We start from the raw sequence: 16,892 nt of genomic DNA on the forward strand, positions 1-16,892 counted from the left end.
TGCACCACGGGTGCTTCTTGTGTGTCCAGAGTTCCTCTTCTGATAAGGACACCGTCCTTGCATTAGGCCCCACCTGTAAGACCTTGTGGAATCTTAACTTCCTTTTTAAAGGCCCTGCCTCCAATACCATCACTTTCCTAGGCCCCAGGGACTCTGACTTCCACATGTGGATTTGAGCAGGGGACACAGTTCAGCTCATAGTGGGTCTAATGCCATGCTGGTGCCTGGGAGCTCTGTGGCAGAGGGCACGGCCCTGACATGGGGCTGCCACGTGGTTTCGTGTGGCCACGGCCATAGTCACTCTACTTGGGGTGGGTAGGACAGGCCACCTCTCTGAGGGGCTTTGAGGGGTAATGGGGCAGGGCGGGTTTGGGGGACAGCTTCTAGGCAAGACCCGAGGAAGAAGTGGTGCTAGACTGAATCCCGGCATCGATGTGGTTGGATACCCAGACCTCCCCAGCCAGGTTCTGCTTCAGTTACTGGGGGCTGGTGGCTTCTCCATGTTGAGGGTGTGGCTGGGGGCATGGAAGGGCAGGTCTGCCCCTCCTCTGGGCGTGTGGGTGGGGTAGGTCCATCCCTCAGGGAGTGTGGGTGGGGTAGGTCCCTCCCTCCTCTGGGCGTGTGGGCGGGGTAGGTCCCTCCCTCCTCTGGGCGTGTGGGTGGGGTAGGTCCCTCCCTCCTCTGGGCATGTGGGCGGGGTAGGTCCTCCCTCTGGGCGTGTGGGCGGGGTAGGTCCATCCCTCCTCTGGCCATGTGGGCGGGGTAGGTCCATCCCTCCTCTGGCCGTGTGGGCGGGGTAGGTCCCTCCCTCCTCTGGGTGTGTGGGCGGGGTAAGTCCATCCCTCCAGGTGTGTGGGCAGGGTAGGTCCCTCCCTCCTCTGGGAGTGTGGGCGGGGTAGGTCCCTCCCTCCTCTGGGTGTGTGGGCAGGGTAGGTCCATCCCTCTGGGCGTGTGGGCGGGGTAGGTCCCTCCCTCCTCTGGGCGTGTGGGCGGGGTAGGTCCCTCCCTCTTCTGGGAGCGAGGGTGGGGTAGGTTTACCCCTTCTGTATTTGGGGCACTGTGTCAGAAGATCTGCTTTTGCAGAAACTTCCAGAGCAGTCCACCCTCACTCCAGGGCCCCCATGTGTTGTTTTCTAGCTCCTTCTCAGCTGATAACATTTTGCAAGTGCGGGGAGGAGAACATTGGGTTAAATGAACAGAAGGAAGCCGGCATGCCTTTCTCTCCTCTGCCCGGCCAGCCTCCCCTTCCCTCACACCTGGCCAACTCTGGACTGGCTGGCGGCCCACCCTTCCCTGAAGGGCACCCCCTAGCACTTGCTCTCGGCTCTATGTTTATGTCAGCTCTTAGAACGGCAGTTTTCTAACGTTGCAATGGAACCTGGATCCCTTGAATATTCTATTCTAGTTCCACAGATTCCCATGGAGTGCTGTCAGTCCTGCAGCCGTTTGACCCCGAGTTTACATGTCTGTAGAAGGCACCAGGGAAGCCTCAGGGTTCTCACTGCCTTGAGGACAAGCGCATTTTACACACATGAATGCACAAAATCAATGAGCAGTCACAAAATCTCGGTTTCCATGTGTTTCACATACAGGGTGTGTCTCAGAAATTCCATATAAATAAAAATACTCTTTTCTTTTGGTGAAAAAGTTCTTAAATCAGCGTTCAGCGGAGGAAACTCTTGCACTTTTCTTGTGGTGGTGGTGGTGTTTATTTTTTGAGACAGAGTCTCACTCTGTTGCCCAGGCTGGAGTGCAGTGGCACCATCTCAGCTCACTACAAACTCCGCCTCGCAGGTTCAAGCGATTCTCCTGCCTCAGCCTCCTGAGTAGCTGGGATTACAGGCTGCCTACCACCGCACCTGGCTAATTTTTCTATTAGTAGAGATAGGGTTTTACCATGTTGACCAGGCTGGTCTTGAACCCCTGACTGACCTCAGGTGATCCACCCTCCTTGGCCTCTCAAAGTGCTAGGATTACAGGTGTGAGCCGCTGCGCCCAGCTGAACCCTTGCACTTTTAAAGGTGTTTACGAAGGTTTTGTAACTCTAACCTTGACAAAGTCAGCTCTGGCCATGAGGTTTTTTGTTTGTTTTTATTACGTATCTTCTCTCCCAGGTCAGCTTTCATATTTTCACAGTGGCTGAAATAATTAGTGGAAAAGTCTGTCTACCTTTTCGTCAGAGGTACTGGAGGACGCATGAGCCGGTTGAGGATTTTAGGTTTTCTTGGAGCAAGTTAGCAGCAAAATGCTGAGGCTTTGTTGAACTTGCTTTGATTGTGATGATTTTCTTGTCTCTTCATTAGTCTACCCTAGCAGGGCCAATGAGAGAAACACACACTAAGAGTCATTGAAGTTCACGGACCTGGGGTTTTATAGCCTCTCTCCTGACCAGCCCGAGAGATTAGTTACACAGAGAACGGTTGCCCGGGGTGGTGAGTAATCTTCCCCTCCCCTGAGCTGGGACTGGCTTTTCCCAGGGAAGCCAGGATTTTAGATTGTGTCTTGGTCTTTGCTTTCATTCTCTCTGCGGAGCCTTCCGGCATGCTGGTCTTCACGGGGTTAGAGAACTCAGCACAGCCCACCCCGGCTCTCTCACGGAGTTGCCAGATAAAATACAGCGCACCCAGTTCTGCCTGAATTTCAGATGAACAACAGAGAGTTTTTAGTATAAGTATGTCCCGTGCAATTATTTGGGACATGCAGTAAAGTGTCTTTGTTGTTTATCTGAAATGTAGATGGGACTTGCGCCGTCTGCCTTGCCTGGTGGTTCTCCCCGGGAGTTAATAATTAAATGTTTTCCCAGGCAGTGATCAGGTGTCTGCTGTTCCCAGGGAGCTGCTAATCAGGTTACTCAAGCCCCTTACGAAGGTCAAGACCCTCTCGGTCAGATCTCTGGCCATGCGCTCCCAGGACGGTTCTGCAAAGAGCCTGGGTGGTGTGACCCAGCCTTCTCCTCTGTGCTTCCCTGCTTCTGCACGAAATCCTGGTTCCTCTTCCTTCTTTTGCCTGCTCTTGCCAGTTGGACATTATCTGACCTGAGCAGGGACAGAACCAATGTGGGCCGTGTTTGCTCTATGCCAGGGCTCTGAGCTCGGGGCTCCCAGCCTGCCATTTTTCAGATGTTGAAGCTGAGGCTGGCCCCGCTACCACACTAGGCTTCTTTCTGCATTAATGGGTGACATGAGCTCTGAGTAGCTCCTTGGACCCTGGTGCTGGGTCCGAAGAGGAACTCCTTTCCTTCACCCTCATGCCTGCACTGCTTTCTAACCCAGCAGGGCCCAGGAGAATGAGGACGCAGAATAAAAATGGGTGGAATGGGGTGGCATCGCACCCACGGATAGAGGTTGATACCTGATGAGGAGTGGCTGCTGTCAGGTTTCTGGGCAGCAAAGCTGAGGGCGAGGCCGGAGTGCCTGCTGAGGACATAGTTCCAGCGCACTCCGCTACCTGGCATGCTCTTCCCACGCTGGAGGAGTGCTGGGAGCCAGCAGCCGGTATCAGCTTTCTCCTAATTGGACATAGAGCGTTGGTTCCTGGTGAACTGTGGCCTCCCCGGGACATCCCTGAACACTCACAGGGTCCCCCAGTTATAAAACGCTAGCACAGGGTCTGTGAACCTACACTTCTGCTGCCAGGGTCCAGGGCTGATGGGGCGGGTGAGGTGAGCTGGGTGCAGGGTGAGCCTCACCGTACCTCGATGGGGAGGGACGGCAGCTCCTGTTGTGCAGAGGGCATGGCGAGGTGGGGCTGGGTGAATCATGTTGCTCCTGCCCCATCGAGAGGGCCACATGGCCCAGTGTCCGCATGGCTGCCAGGTGGGTGGAGTGGGCCCAGGAAGCAGGAGCCTGTGATTTTTCTAGAGACGACTGAAATCCAGATGTTCTGTGGAAAGTCTTAAGTTCAGGATTCCTATAAAGCCCACTCCCATTTTAGGGACTCGATGGCAAAAAACAGGCACCCCCTTTTCTCAGCTCGTGCCATCATCTGTGCCTTGTGAAGTGTCTACACACAGAGTGGGAAGCTCCTGCCCCCACCCCACTCCACAAAGCCGAGAGTCCCCAGGAGACCCATGCAGGGATCGTGTTAGGTGGTTGGACACTGTGCTCCGAAGACTGTGGACCATGGCATCGCGCCTTTCTTACAAAGAAAGAATGTGGGCTGGACATGAAGCTACATACACCCTAGGGGGATTCCTCGTGTATAATTGGTGCACAGTAAATGTATTTTGGTTTATAGCCAGAGATTAAATAGAAGATTAAACTATTGATTTGGGATTATCAATGTCATTGTTATCCACTAATATGAATAACTGGCAACAGACTTAGGTCCTGCATTAGGAAATCTCAGCTTTCCTTCTCATCATTTTCTTCCTCTCCCTCCTCTCCCTCCTTCTCCCTCCCTCCCTTCCTGTTCCTCTCCCTCCCTCCCTCCCTCTCCCTCTCCCTCCCTCCCTCCCTCCCTCCCTCCCTCTCCCTCCCCCTCCCTCCCTCCCTCCCTCTCCCTCTCCCTCTCCCTCCCCCTCCCTCCCTTCCTCTCCCTCCCTCCCTTCCTCTCCCTCTCCCTCCCTTCCTCTCCCTCCCTCCCTTCCTCTCCCTCCCTCCCTTCCTCTCCCTCTCCCTCCCTCCCTCCCTCTCCCTCTCCCTCCCTCCCTCCCTCTCCCTTCCTCTCCCTCCCTCCCTTCCTCTCCCTCCCTCCCTTCCTCTCCCTCTCCCTCCCTCCCTCCCTCTCCCTCTCCCTCCCTCCCTCCCTCTCCCTCTCCCTCTCCCTCCCTCTCCCTCCCTCTCCCTCTCCCTTCCTCCCTTCCTCTCCCTCTCCCTCCCTCCCTTCCTCTCCCTCTCCCTCCCTCCCTTCCTCTCCCTCCCTCTCCCTCTCCCTCCCTCCCTTCCTCTCCCTCCCTCTCCCTCTCCCTCCCTCCCTTCCTCTCCCTCCCTCCCTTCCTCTCCCTCTCCCTCCCTCCCTTCCTCCCTCCCTTCCTCCCTCCCTTCCTCCCTCCCTTCCTCTCCCTCCCTCCCTTTCCCTCCCTCTCCCTCCTTCCCTTCCTTTCCCTCTCTCTCCCTCCCTTCCTTTCCCTCTCTCTCCCTCCCTTCCTTTCCCTCTCCCTCTCCCTCCCTCCCTTTCCCTCTCCCTCTCCCTCCCTCCCTTCCTTTCCCTCTCCCTCTCCCTCCCTCCCTTCCTTTCCCTCTCCCTCTCCTTCCCTCCCTTCCTTTCCCTCTCCCTCTCCCTCCCTCCCTTCCTCTCCCTCTCCCTCCCTCCCTTCCTCTCCCTCTCCCTCCCTCCCTTCCTCTCCCTCCCTCTCCCTCTCCCTCCCTCCCTTCCTCTCCCTCCCTCTCCCTCTCCCTCCCTCCCTTCCTCTCCCTCCCTCCCTTCCTCTCCCTCTCCCTCCCTCCCTTCCTCCCTCCCTTCCTCCCTCCCTTCCTCCCTCCCTTCCTCTCCCTCCCTCCCTTTCCCTCCCTCTCCCTCCTTCCCTTCCTTTCCCTCTCTCTCCCTCCCTTCCTTTCCCTCTCTCTCCCTCCCTTCCTTTCCCTCTCCCTCTCCCTCCCTCCCTTTCCCTCTCCCTCTCCCTCCCTCCCTTCCTTTCCCTCTCCCTCTCCCTCCCTCCCTTCCTTTCCCTCTCCCTCTCCTTCCCTCCCTTCCTTTCCCTCTCCCTCTCCCTCCCCCTCCCTCCCTTCCTTTCCCTCTCCCTCCATTCCTCTCCCTCTTTCCCTTCCTTTCCCTCTCCCTCCCTTTGTCTCCCTCTCCCTCTCCCTCTCCCTCTCCCCTCCTCTCCTTCCCGCCTCCTCTCCCTCCCTTCTTTCCTCCTCTTCCTCCCTCCCCTCTTTCCTCCTCTCCCTCCCTCCCCTCTTTCTTCCCTCCCTCCCTTCTTTCCTCTCTTTTTTTCCTTCCTCTCTTTTTCCTTCCTTCTTTCCTTCTCTCCTTCTTTCCCTCCCTCCCTCCTTTCCTCCTTCCCTCCCTCCCTCCCTCCTTTTCTCCTTCCCTCCCTCCCTCCCTCCTTTTCTCCTTCCCTCCCTCCCTTCTTTCCTCCTTTCCTCCTCCTCACCTACGCACACAATCAGCCAGCCATCTATCCATCCATCCATCCATCCATCCATTCGTGTATCCACCTCCCTCCCCTCCTTCCTTTCTTCTAATCCCTCCCCCTGCAGAGGAGAAATTTATTTTCCTGCTACCCTCCTCTCTACCTGAGGCCCTGAAATTGATCTGACATAAGACAGTCACAAGAGAAAAACCGTTTGTGGACACGTGGAGCACCCGTCCGTGAAGAGTGTCTCAAAAGGTGGCTAGAGCTTGGGCTTGGATAGTGCCTCAGTGCAGGAACAGCACGTTTGTAGAGAAGGGACAAGACAAAGGGAAAGGACTGTGAGTTCCTGGACGGGCCAATTATGAGGCGGCTGAGCTGCAGGAAAGGAACAGCAGCTGAAGGCTAGTCTGTTGGTAAAGTTGGCTCCATAGGTTCCTCCAGGGCAGAGCTGACAAGAGTCTAAAGCTGTCTCCAGCGATGAACTTCTGTCCTTCCTGGTGTGGTGGGGGTGGGTGCGCCTTCTGAATTTACATCTTGCTTTGAGGCACACTGGCGGTGGGGTAAGGCAGCGAGCTGTTCTCCCACCTGTTTCTCCTCCGTCGTCTTCGACTCAGGACGGTCCTTATGCCCAGGCGGCATATTTTGGGGTGGCCTCTTCGGCCCCCGGCACTCCGGCCCTCCTTCCTTGCTCCTAGTGAATGATTTCTAACAGAGAGGATAATACGGCAAACATCTGTGTCCTCAACTGTATCAAGTTTGACCTTGTGCCATAGTTGCTGGAACTGCTTTCAGAAGTGCCTGGCTCAAAGCAACATGGCCAGTGCAGCCCACCCTGCCTTCCTCTGAGAGGGAACTGCTGTCCTGCGTTGGGCCTGTGCCTTTCCAGTTGACTACTTCTGCGCCATTATGCAGGGTGAAAATGCCCATGTACCATCTGTGGGACTGTGTGACATCTTTCCAGCCTTTATCTGGAGATGATTGTATATGGTTTGAATCCTTCCGCAAATTGCCTTCCTTTTGCACAGTGTTATGTTTTGGGGATCATCCACATGCAGCTTGGGTTCATTCATTGTCACGGCTGTGGAGTTCATGGGAATGAAGAGACCACAGCTTGATCAAGTGGTCCCTAAACAGTCAGGGTGACCATGCATTTCCATGTGCTGCTTTGGCAGGGAACAATCTTAGATTCCTTTCCGTATGCACGTGGCCTCACCCTTCCCTACAGAATACACCCAGAAGTGGAATTGCTGGTTCAGCATGGCCCCTCCTCCACCAGTCCCCACCATCGCCGGGGTCAAGCCAACTTTTATCCAACCCTTTCTGCACTCCTGCCCTGCAGAGGTGGAGGATGCCGTAGATGCAGCCACCAAATAGTGGATGGCTGTCCCCAGGGTTCAGTCTGTGTCCTTCTTGAAAGCCTTGGTCTGGCTGGGCGCTGTGGCTCACACCTGTAATCCCAGCACTTTGGGAGGCCAAGGCAGGTGGGTCACCTGAGGTCGGGAGTTCAAGACCAGCCTGACCAACATGGAGGAACCCTGTCTTTACTAAAGATACAAAATTAACTGGGTGTAGTGGCGCATGCCTGTAATCCCAGCTACTTGGGAGGCTGAGGCAGGTGAATCGTTTGAACCCGGGAGGCGGAGGTTGTGGTGAGCCGAGATCGTGCCATTGCACTCCAGCCTGGGTGACAAGAGTGAAACTCCATCTCAAAAAAAAAAAAAAAAAAAAAAAAAAGCCTTGGTCTAAGGTGGCCCTTGGCAACCTGACCTGACTCTTTGTGGGGTAGTTTTTATTGCACTTGACCTTGAGGAAGCTGCACTCTCAGCTGCCCCTGCCTCTTGGGGTCTGCTCATGACTCGGGTTCCTCTTCAGTCCTGGCCTGGGAGGTTCTCTCATCTGTGAGCCTGGCCCTGGCTTTTTGTTCTGTTTTTACGTGGTACCTATCATTGCCCTGTGTTTGAAGCAGAGGGGGTTATTATAGCATGAACTTGCTGCCGTTCTGACCTGTGTTTCTTCCTCTCCTGCAGCTCTGTCCTCCAAGGAAAACAAAAGGCAGCCTTTTTTATTACCTTGGGCAGCTCAGACGTCCTCAGTGGCCCTCTGCTTCATCTTTGTAAGCTGTGGTCATCCCCATGGCTAGCTCAGGCTCCTTTTGAGTGCTGGGGTTTCATGGCTCTGGTACCAGAGTTTGCAGGGTTTTTCTGGATTCTGGCTGCTGCCTCTTACTCAGGCTCCAGGGGGAGCAGGCAGTGCTGACTCGTGTCCGCCCTTTGGGATTTGTACGTGTGCACATACGGGGCCCTCGGCTGGCGGTCACACCAGCAAACACGACTGTGAAAGCGAGTCCACCACGTGTGTTCCAGTGCCAGCGTCCACCTTGCCCCTGGGTTTTCTTTCATTTTCACAATTCCTGTTCTTTGTCTTCCTTCTTCCCACTTTGAAGACACAGGCAGCCATGCCGCGCAGCCCAACATCCAGTGAGGACGAGATGGCCCAGAGCTTCTCCGACTACTCCGTGGGGTCGGAGTCAGACAGCTCCAAAGAAGAGACCATCTATGACACGATCCGGGCCACTGCGGAGAAGCCGGGCGGTGCCAGGACGGAGGAGAGCCAGGGCAACACGCTGGTGATCCGCGTCATCATCCATGACCTGCAGCAGACGGTGAGCCTTGTGGTCTGCCCTTTGGTTCCCATCTGGACGATGTCACCTGTGGCTTGAACACCAGAGGGCTGCTCTGGTCCTCCCCGGACCCGCGGTCCCAACTGCTCCAGGCACACCGTGCTCCTTCCTTGCTCCATACTTCTGCCCCACTCCCCGCAGGCTCCCTCCTGTGCCTGCCTCCCCTCCCTGCTACCACTGGCCTCACATCATGCTGTCACGGTCACTGTCCCCGCCTCCATCCACAAACATTCTCTGAGCATCTGCTATGTAACAGACCTGAGGCAAGGGGCCCAGAGATGGAGAGGAGCATTTCACAGCCTTGCAGAGGAAACCCAGGTGGCTTCTAGCGCCAAGTGCAGGAGGCTCTCAGGCCTGGCCCTGCCTCTTCCTGGTGCCGGACTCCACCGTGCCCGAGGGGCAGTGTCTCATGCTCCCCCACTTCCACGGGGTACAGCTCTGAGCACTCCTCCCCACGTGGCTACTGTCTGCCTCCTCCTGTCCCTCCAGCCCTGGGCCCAGTGTCATTCCTGTGCCCCCCAGAGCCCTCAGGCTGCCCTGGCCCATGCTGGCTGGGCCCTGGATGTCTGTCCTTATGCCTGGGGGTCCCCGTTGTTGGATTTGCCTCCCCGAGGAGGACGATGGCCCCTGGGAACTGGGGCTGTCTGTAAAGGGGACCTTCGTGTGCAGAGGAAGGGGTGTGGCTTCATCTTCTGCCTGAATCCACCTGAGCAAGCTGGGGGCCAGTCGCCCAGCCGCGTTTCCTCTTGCTCACAGCGGGGACTGTGCCGCATGTGGTCTCAATCGGAGGTGTGGGACAGAGCCGGAAGCATGGAACAAACATCATGGTTGCAGACAGGCGCCTAGTAGGGTTGGCCTGTGAGCATTTCACACGCCGTCTGTCCACCTGGGGAAGGCGGGTGGGGGTGACAGTAGTAGGGGCAGTTGGTACGAAGCCCTTTTGCTGTGGAGTAGAACATGGTGGACATCTAAGCGTTAGGACTCAGAGGGGCATCTGGGTGAGGCTCCTGACAGTCTCCATCTGTGCTTTCTAGAAGGGTCTCCCGGGGCCTCAGTGGGCTGGGAAGACCCTTCTCATTTTAGCCTTGGGTGAAAGGAACGGGGAGAGGTGGGCTGGCAGTGTAGGCTGCTGCAGGTGCTTGAAGAGGCGAGCCCAGTGCTCCGCATCCACCCCGACCTCTGAGTACAGTCTCCTGTCCCCAGCCACGATGGGGAAGGGAGGTCCAGGTGCTGGAAATCAGGGAAGCGTTGTGCTGCCCACTGGCTGAGTGTTGCTGGTGCCTCACTTGGTGCCCATCCAGGGTGCCAGCTCCTGGTGCTGTGGAGGGGCTAAGAGATACCCTGGGGTTGGCACCTCTCGGCTTGGTCCCCAGCAAGGGCTAAATGTGTCTACTCTTTCCCCAGTGCCAGCAGCTTGCGGTCCAGCAGGGACCCTCTGCTCAGCCCACCCCCAGCCCTGCTCCTTCAGGGAGAGATGCTAACTGGGCTGAGGGGGCTAACACGTGCCCTCTAGGGATGCGCTCAGCCAAGTGGCTTCACCGTCTAGGACAAGCTTGTCCAAACCAAGACCTGTGGGCCACATGCAGCCCAGGACGGCTTTGAAAGTGACTCAACACAAATGCATAAACTCTCTTAAAATATTCTGAGAGTTTTTTTTTTTTTTTGGCAACTTTTTTTTTCTTTTTAGCTTATCAGCTCTCTCTAGTGTTAGTGTATTTTATGTGTAGCCTAAGACAATTCTTCTTCCCATGTGGCCCAGGGAAGCCAAAAGATGAGACACCCATGGTGGGGGAAGCTTAGGGTGGCCTGATCTGGCCATGCCACGGGGCCCAGGGGCTGCCCTGGTAGTACAAAGGCTGTTCAGGAGGATAGGCGTGGTCTTTTGGAGTTCCTTCTTCTGTGTTATTTAATGCCTCTTATAAAAGCTATAAATGATTGTTATATACAGATCAAGTAATGCAGGGAAGCACAAATGCCAGACTCAGCAATGGAGTCACATCAGTGCTCGCGGACCCCCATTCCGACATGCCCCTCTGCGGGACTACAGGCAATGGGTGGATGTGTATATGGATAGAAATACCTTGGTAAATGTGGGCTCAAACCGCACACGCTCTTAAGAAATGAACATCATCAATGTTATTTTATTTGAGTATAAGAGGAGAAAAAGATGGTGAAGGAAATGCTTCTTTTATGGTTTTTGTCACAAGAGACTTTTTTCCAGCTAAATCTGTGAAGTTAAAAGAAGTGATTGTGAAACATTGGAAGGCTGGAATTTTTTTTTTTTTTTTTTAATTATAGTTTTTTTCCCTTCTCACTGTGTCCTCTTCCTATATGGTTTAGGGGTAAATTAAGCTCATTGCTGTAATAAAAGGCCTCCAAATGTCAGGCACTTAACGTATCAATGCTTTACTTTTTTCTCTTTTCTCAGTCCACCTGGTTTGGCAGGAGGGACAGTTGGGAAGTTCTGATCCATACAGACATTCAGGGACCCAGACTCTTTCCGTTCGATAGCTGGACCATTCCCTGGAGCTCCGGAATCTTCCACAGGGTCCTCTGTATCTGCCCAGAAGACAAGAGAGGAAGAGACAGAACTTGTAAAGTGCACCATCTTCCCTGGTTTCATGAGGAGGTTGCACCTGACGGCAGAGTAGGCTGGGAAATGCGGTGGAGGTCTGAGCCTAGAAAGAAAAGGGCATCAGTTTGGTGAATGAGTAGCTAGTTATGTATGCGAGGGTGCACCCATGCGCGTACACACACTTCTCCTCCCCCACCTCCTGAGCCTTGTTGGGTGTGGACAGTGACTTTTCACACACAGTCACTCTCCCTCCCACTTACTATCCACCATGCCTCCAGGGCGCGCAGCCACTCTGTCTCTCTTGAGGGGGTCACTGCCGTCAGTTGCGTTTGCAATGGACTTTTCTTTTGCCAGATCCTTTTCTGGTTGTTGGTTTCCTTTAATGGGAGGGAATTCATTGTTCAGTGGGATTTTTTTAGGAAGAGTTCCTGAGAGCAGTGCTTTCTCAGTGAATGGACGGTCGATGCTCATTATCTGTGGTACTCGTGTTCTAAAAAGCTGCCACAGATGCTGAATGAGTGACGCCTTGGCCATTACTCCCAGGGGAAGTGCAGTGTTTGATTCCTACAAGCCCCTGGTCGCATGTTTGACCATAGGTCAGTATGCAATCTTGCTTTATGTGCATTGCTGTTTAAAGATGCCTTATTTGATATGTAATGGTGATTCATTAACATGGAACTCACAGCCAACAGTGCTCTCACGCAGGCCTCAGTGAAGCTTCTCTGGCACGTTTTCGGTGTGAAGCTCGTGACTACCTTCTTGCCTTAGGGACAAGTAGATAGCACTCAGCCCTTCGCTGGGGCCCCTCTTAAATGGCAAAATCACCAAGAGAAAGCACAAACAATGTGAGAATCGTGACACTCTGTGGGCTGCAGTCAGATGCTTGTTTGCAAGGTGAGAGCTGAGACAAGAAGTCAGACCACCACCTTGTTCACCCTCCCGTGGGAACCCGCGCATCGGGCAACTGAAACCTTTGGCTGTTTTGTGCGAAAAGCATTGCTTTTGGAGTTACAAATAAATTTTAGCAAGTAGGCACACCCCCAATCCAAAATTCATGCATAGTGAGGACTGGCTGTGTTTTAAAAATGTCAACGTGTTCCCTCCGGCTTGAAAACTCTTTTCTTCTGTGAGTTTTTTGTTTGTTTTTTGAGACAGAGTCTCACTCTGTCACCCAGGCTGGTGTGTGGTGGCGCGATCTCCACTCACTGCAACCTCCACCTCCCGGGATCAAGCAATTCTCCTGTCTCAGCCTCCCAAGTAACTGTGATTACAGGTACCTGCCGCCACGCCTGGCTAATTTTTTGTATTTTTTAGTAGAGACGGGATTTCACCATGTTGCCCAGGCTGGTCTTGAACTCCTGACCTCAGGTGATCCACCTGCCTCAGTCTCCCAAAGTGCTGGGATTGCAGGCATGAGCCACCATACCTGACCTCCTCTGTATTTTTGAGTCACAATTTCCCATCTGTGATTGTTTTCTTGCCCTGAACATTGCTTTGAATACATTTGAGGCCAACAGATTTATTTTTTCCATCTCATAGGTGACTTTTTTTTGAGGCTAAATTCCTAAAGAAGTAGCTTCCATTGCTAGACCAGGAAGTGTTTGGTGTTGGGCATTCTTGGTTTTTCCTAGAAAAACTTTCTCTCTGCAGATTCTGTTTAAGGACGTTTTCATTTTAATGATGTTTTCCTGTATTTTGTTACTTTTTCTGTGTTATCGGTTGGATCCTTTATTTCAGGGATAGTAATTATCCCTGTATTGGATTTTCCTTGTTCATATCTTTTATCTTTTTCTCTAATTGCTTTAATTGCTTGGCATTTTTCTGTTTGTTTGCCGTTCTTTTTTTTTTTTTTTTAATTGAAAGAGAGTCTCATTCTGTCACCCAGGATGGAGTACAGTGGCGCGATCTCGGCTCACTGTAACTTCCACCTCCCAGGTTCAAGCGCTTCTCCTGCCTCAGCCTCCCGAGTAGCTGGGATTGCAGGCACCCACCACCAAGCCTGGCTAATTTTTGTATTTTTAGTAGAGACAGGGTTTTGCCATGTTGGTCAGACTGACCTCCAACTCCTGACCTCAGGTGATCTGCCTGTCTTGGCCTCCCACAGTGCTGGTATTACAGACCTGAGCCACTGTGCCCGGCCTGCCGTGATTTTCTTGAGCCTTTAATTGTTGTGTTCTTAGTTAGACCCGTTCTATTTTTTGTAATGTCTGATTTATTGTAGTCATGCTCCTTTGCTGACTTTTTGTTTCCATAGCCCTGCACGCTCTCCTTTTGAGAGTACTCTCCTGAGTTATTTGTTTGGTAGGTTTTCTGTCTTATTTTTGTCCTCCCTGGCAGAAAGCATTCTTGGGGGCTTTTCGTCTTCTGACTGTGCTGAGTTTTCATGCAGCTCGGAGGCTGTCGGAGGTTTGCGTGCCGCCTTTCTTGGTCTGGTTCATTTTGCGTCTGTGCGAGGTCCCTGTGGCTTCCCTGACGTGTCTCCCCGTCTCGTCCTGGTTGGCTGTCGGCAGTTCAGGCTTTCTGTTGGTTCGCATAGTGCATGGGTGAGTTCCGTTCGGCTCCATTACGAAGTTAGATTTGGCCGTCTGTTTGCCTTTGCAGATGAGCAGGCCCAGGGCTGGGAGAGTGGCGTCCACGTGCAGGGCCTGGAATCCCTGTCTTTCCTGAAACGCTGTATTAGCCCATTCTCATGCTGCTAATGACGACGCTGCTAACTACCCGAGACGGAGAATTTATAATGAAAAACAGGTTTAATGGACTCACAGTTCCACATGGCTGGGGAGGCCTCACAATGATGGTGGAAGGTGGAGGAGGAGCAAAGTCACGTCTTTTTGTTGTGGTTTGTTTGTTTGAGAAGGAGTCTCCCTCTGTTGCCCAGCCTGGAGTACAGTGGCGCGATCTCAGCTCACGGCAACCTCTGTCTCCCGCCTCCCAGATTCAAGCGATTCTCCTGCCTCAGCCTCCTGAGTAACTGGGATTACAGCCACCCACCACCACACCCGGATAATTTTTTTTTTTTTTAAATTTTTAGTAGAGAGGGGGTTTCACCATGTTGGCCAGGCTGGTCTCGAACTCCTGACCTCCAGTGATTTGCCCACCTCAGCCTCCCAAAGTGCTGTCAGCCTTGAGTTAAACAGCACTGTGAGCATCTTTGTTGAAGGATAACACACCTGTCCAGAGGGCGTGTGTCCCATGCACTTAGATGGAACGCAGCATGTAACCTGCAGGCGAAGGAAGGCGTAGGACACCAGCCAGCCCCGGGAGCCCCACTACCCCCTCCTAGTCATGGGGAGGGTTTATGTTTAATCCCAATTTACAGATGGGAACAGGAGGGTCAGACTCCAGAGCCAGTGAGGGGCAGAGCCATTGCCCTGGGGGTACCCAGTCTTGGGCCTTGAAACCCACTGGATGGAAGCCCTGGGATGCTGGCATTGGGTGCACTACCAACTACTTGGTACTGGGCAGAGCCAGTGTCCTGGGGGTTCCCAGCCTTGGACCTTGAAAGCTGCTGGGTGGAAGCCCTGGGATGCTGGTGTTGGGTGCACCACCAACTGCTTGGTGCTGGGCAGAGCCAGTGTCCTGGGGTTTCCCAGCCTTGGGCCTTGAAACCTGCTGGGTGGAAGCCCTGGGATACTGGCGTTGGCTGCGCCACCAACTGCTTGGTGCTGGGCTGATTTGCACCTGCAAGTTGAATTCCTGGCAGGAATGTGGCCAGCAGGCAGCGCTGTGTTCAAAGCAGTCCCGGCCCCAGTCGTCCCGGCGTGAGTCAGACTCATGTCCCCCTTGCCATTCACTCTGTGCTTTTGGGCGAGGGTCTGAAGGTCTGAGCCTCGGGGTTCCACCTGTCGGGACACAAACACCACTTGTGAAATGAGCCATTGCGGGTTGGCGTCCAGCCCAGGGAGCACCCACAAGGGGCCCATTACTGTTTCCGTTCTCCCGAGTCCACCCTCCTGGAGGCTCTCATCAGCCACACAGGAGGGAGGCCCTGGTTGTCTCAGCCATGGAGGTCCTCCATCAGCAGTGGAGCAAGGGTGTCGGGAGATCGGGGCCTCCTACACCCGGCCGGACCCTGCCTCCCTGCCTGTCTGACGCTGTCCTTGACGGGGTAATCTTCCCCTTGCAGGGCAGGGGTTGTTTTCCCAGCAGGTGTTCTGCCCACTTTGCTAGAGGCACTGGAGACCTGTTGGAGTGACGATGGAGCCACAGCTCTGCTACAGCCCAGATTTAATCTACAGCACCTCCTCATGAAAGCCAGGGACTCCTCAGGTTTTAGTCTCCACTTGTGGGAGCTTGGTTGTTTCTGGAACCTTCTGAAGACCACTTTGCTTCACTCTGTTCAAGGCAAACAAAGCCCCTGGAGGCCAAAACCAGAAATCCTCTGGGTGTGAGCTCTCAGCAACAAAGCAGACTTTGTTCCTGTGTGAAATCCCTTGTGGGGCTGAGTCCTCTGTGTAGCCAGGGACACGAGACAGTTCCTGGAACCCTGCCCGGAGGAGCCAGCCAGGAGCTGCTGAGTGAGTCTGCACCGAGGCCCCAGTGCCCGCCAGCTGGGAGTTGGTCCTGGAGAAGCACCTGGGTGGCCCCTCTTCTCCCCAGATGCTGCCCCTCCTCCCCTGCTGTCTGGGCCCACTGCTGCTGGCCGAGTGAGTGCTGTTTCTGAGCCTCACCCTCCAGTGGGACTGAAGCTTTAAGTCATTGAGTGAGAGCCCCTAGCAGTGTCCATGACGCTTCAGGCACAACCGGAGCCCTCACTTGAATAGTCTTGTGTGGGCGGGCTTCCCAGGCCACGCAGGGAGTGGTGGGGTGGGCTCTGGGCACAGGGAGGGCAGCATCTCTGCATCCTCTGAAATGTGCTATAGTGGAGTGCTGGCACCGGACATTCAGCGTGGCCTTTTACACAAGTAGCATGTGCCAAAATCAATACAAACTACGGTGAGCTCTGTTATTTCTGGGGGAGCATGAATGAGGAAGAGGGAAGAAAACTGGCCCTATGGCCCGAAGTGGTTTCTCTTTTAATCCACAGTGAATGCCATGTTACAAGGACAGCAGAGAAGAAAATAGAACGGGCCTGCAGTGGCCTTTCTCGGGCTCTCCTGGGGTGTGTACGTCGGCCCCACACCTGCCTCTCCCCGAGGACTGGCACCGAGTAGCTCAGCTGTCACTCTGAGGGCTGAGCCCTGCGACCTGGCCCACCTCCCAGCAGTCGCTTTGGGAAAACGAGTGTCCCGTTCTGTGCTTGAGTCAGTGCTTCCATTTATAAAGCACGTGCATCTTCAAGTGGGGTACTTCGTTTAGGAAAAAGCATTTGCACTGCCATCCTGACCCCCTCAAAGACCACACATTGTCACTCACCTGTCCTCCCTCTCTCCCCACCCGTACAGTCACTCAATGCTCATTAATACCTTTGCCATGCTGGGAGGCCCCTGCCCTCCTATTCCCCCTGTGCTGCCTCACCCTGTGGCACACATCTGCTGACGGGGATGTCCTCTCGTCTGTCTGCTGCTTCCAAATGGACTCTCAGATTTTTCTTTTTCTTTCTTTCTTTCTTTCTTTTTTTTTTTTTTTTTTTGAGATAGGGTCTTGCTCTGTCACTCAGGCTGGAGTTCAGTGGTGCA

The 16,892-nt window shown here is 54.1% G+C and overlaps 1 protein-coding gene across 5 annotated transcripts in view; it reads left to right on the top strand.

Annotated features, from left to right (window-relative positions):
* Positions 1 to 16,892, top strand: part of SHANK2 (SH3 and multiple ankyrin repeat domains 2) — a 662,741-nt gene that overhangs the window by 75,024 nt on the left and 570,825 nt on the right. For all 5 annotated transcript variants that reach the window (XM_037998869.2, XM_073008675.1, XM_073008685.1 and 2 more), the window contains exon 3: positions 8,463 to 8,681. In XM_037998869.2, coding sequence (XP_037854797.1) covers positions 8,475 to 8,681 — 207 coding nt within the window. In that variant the 5' untranslated portion in view covers positions 8,463 to 8,474. The remainder of the gene's footprint in view (positions 1 to 8,462; positions 8,682 to 16,892) is intronic.

The sequence above is a fragment of the Chlorocebus sabaeus genome, chromosome 1 (genome assembly GCF_047675955.1).
Source record: "Chlorocebus sabaeus isolate Y175 chromosome 1, mChlSab1.0.hap1, whole genome shotgun sequence".
Taxonomy (NCBI): Eukaryota; Metazoa; Chordata; class Mammalia; order Primates; family Cercopithecidae; genus Chlorocebus; species Chlorocebus sabaeus.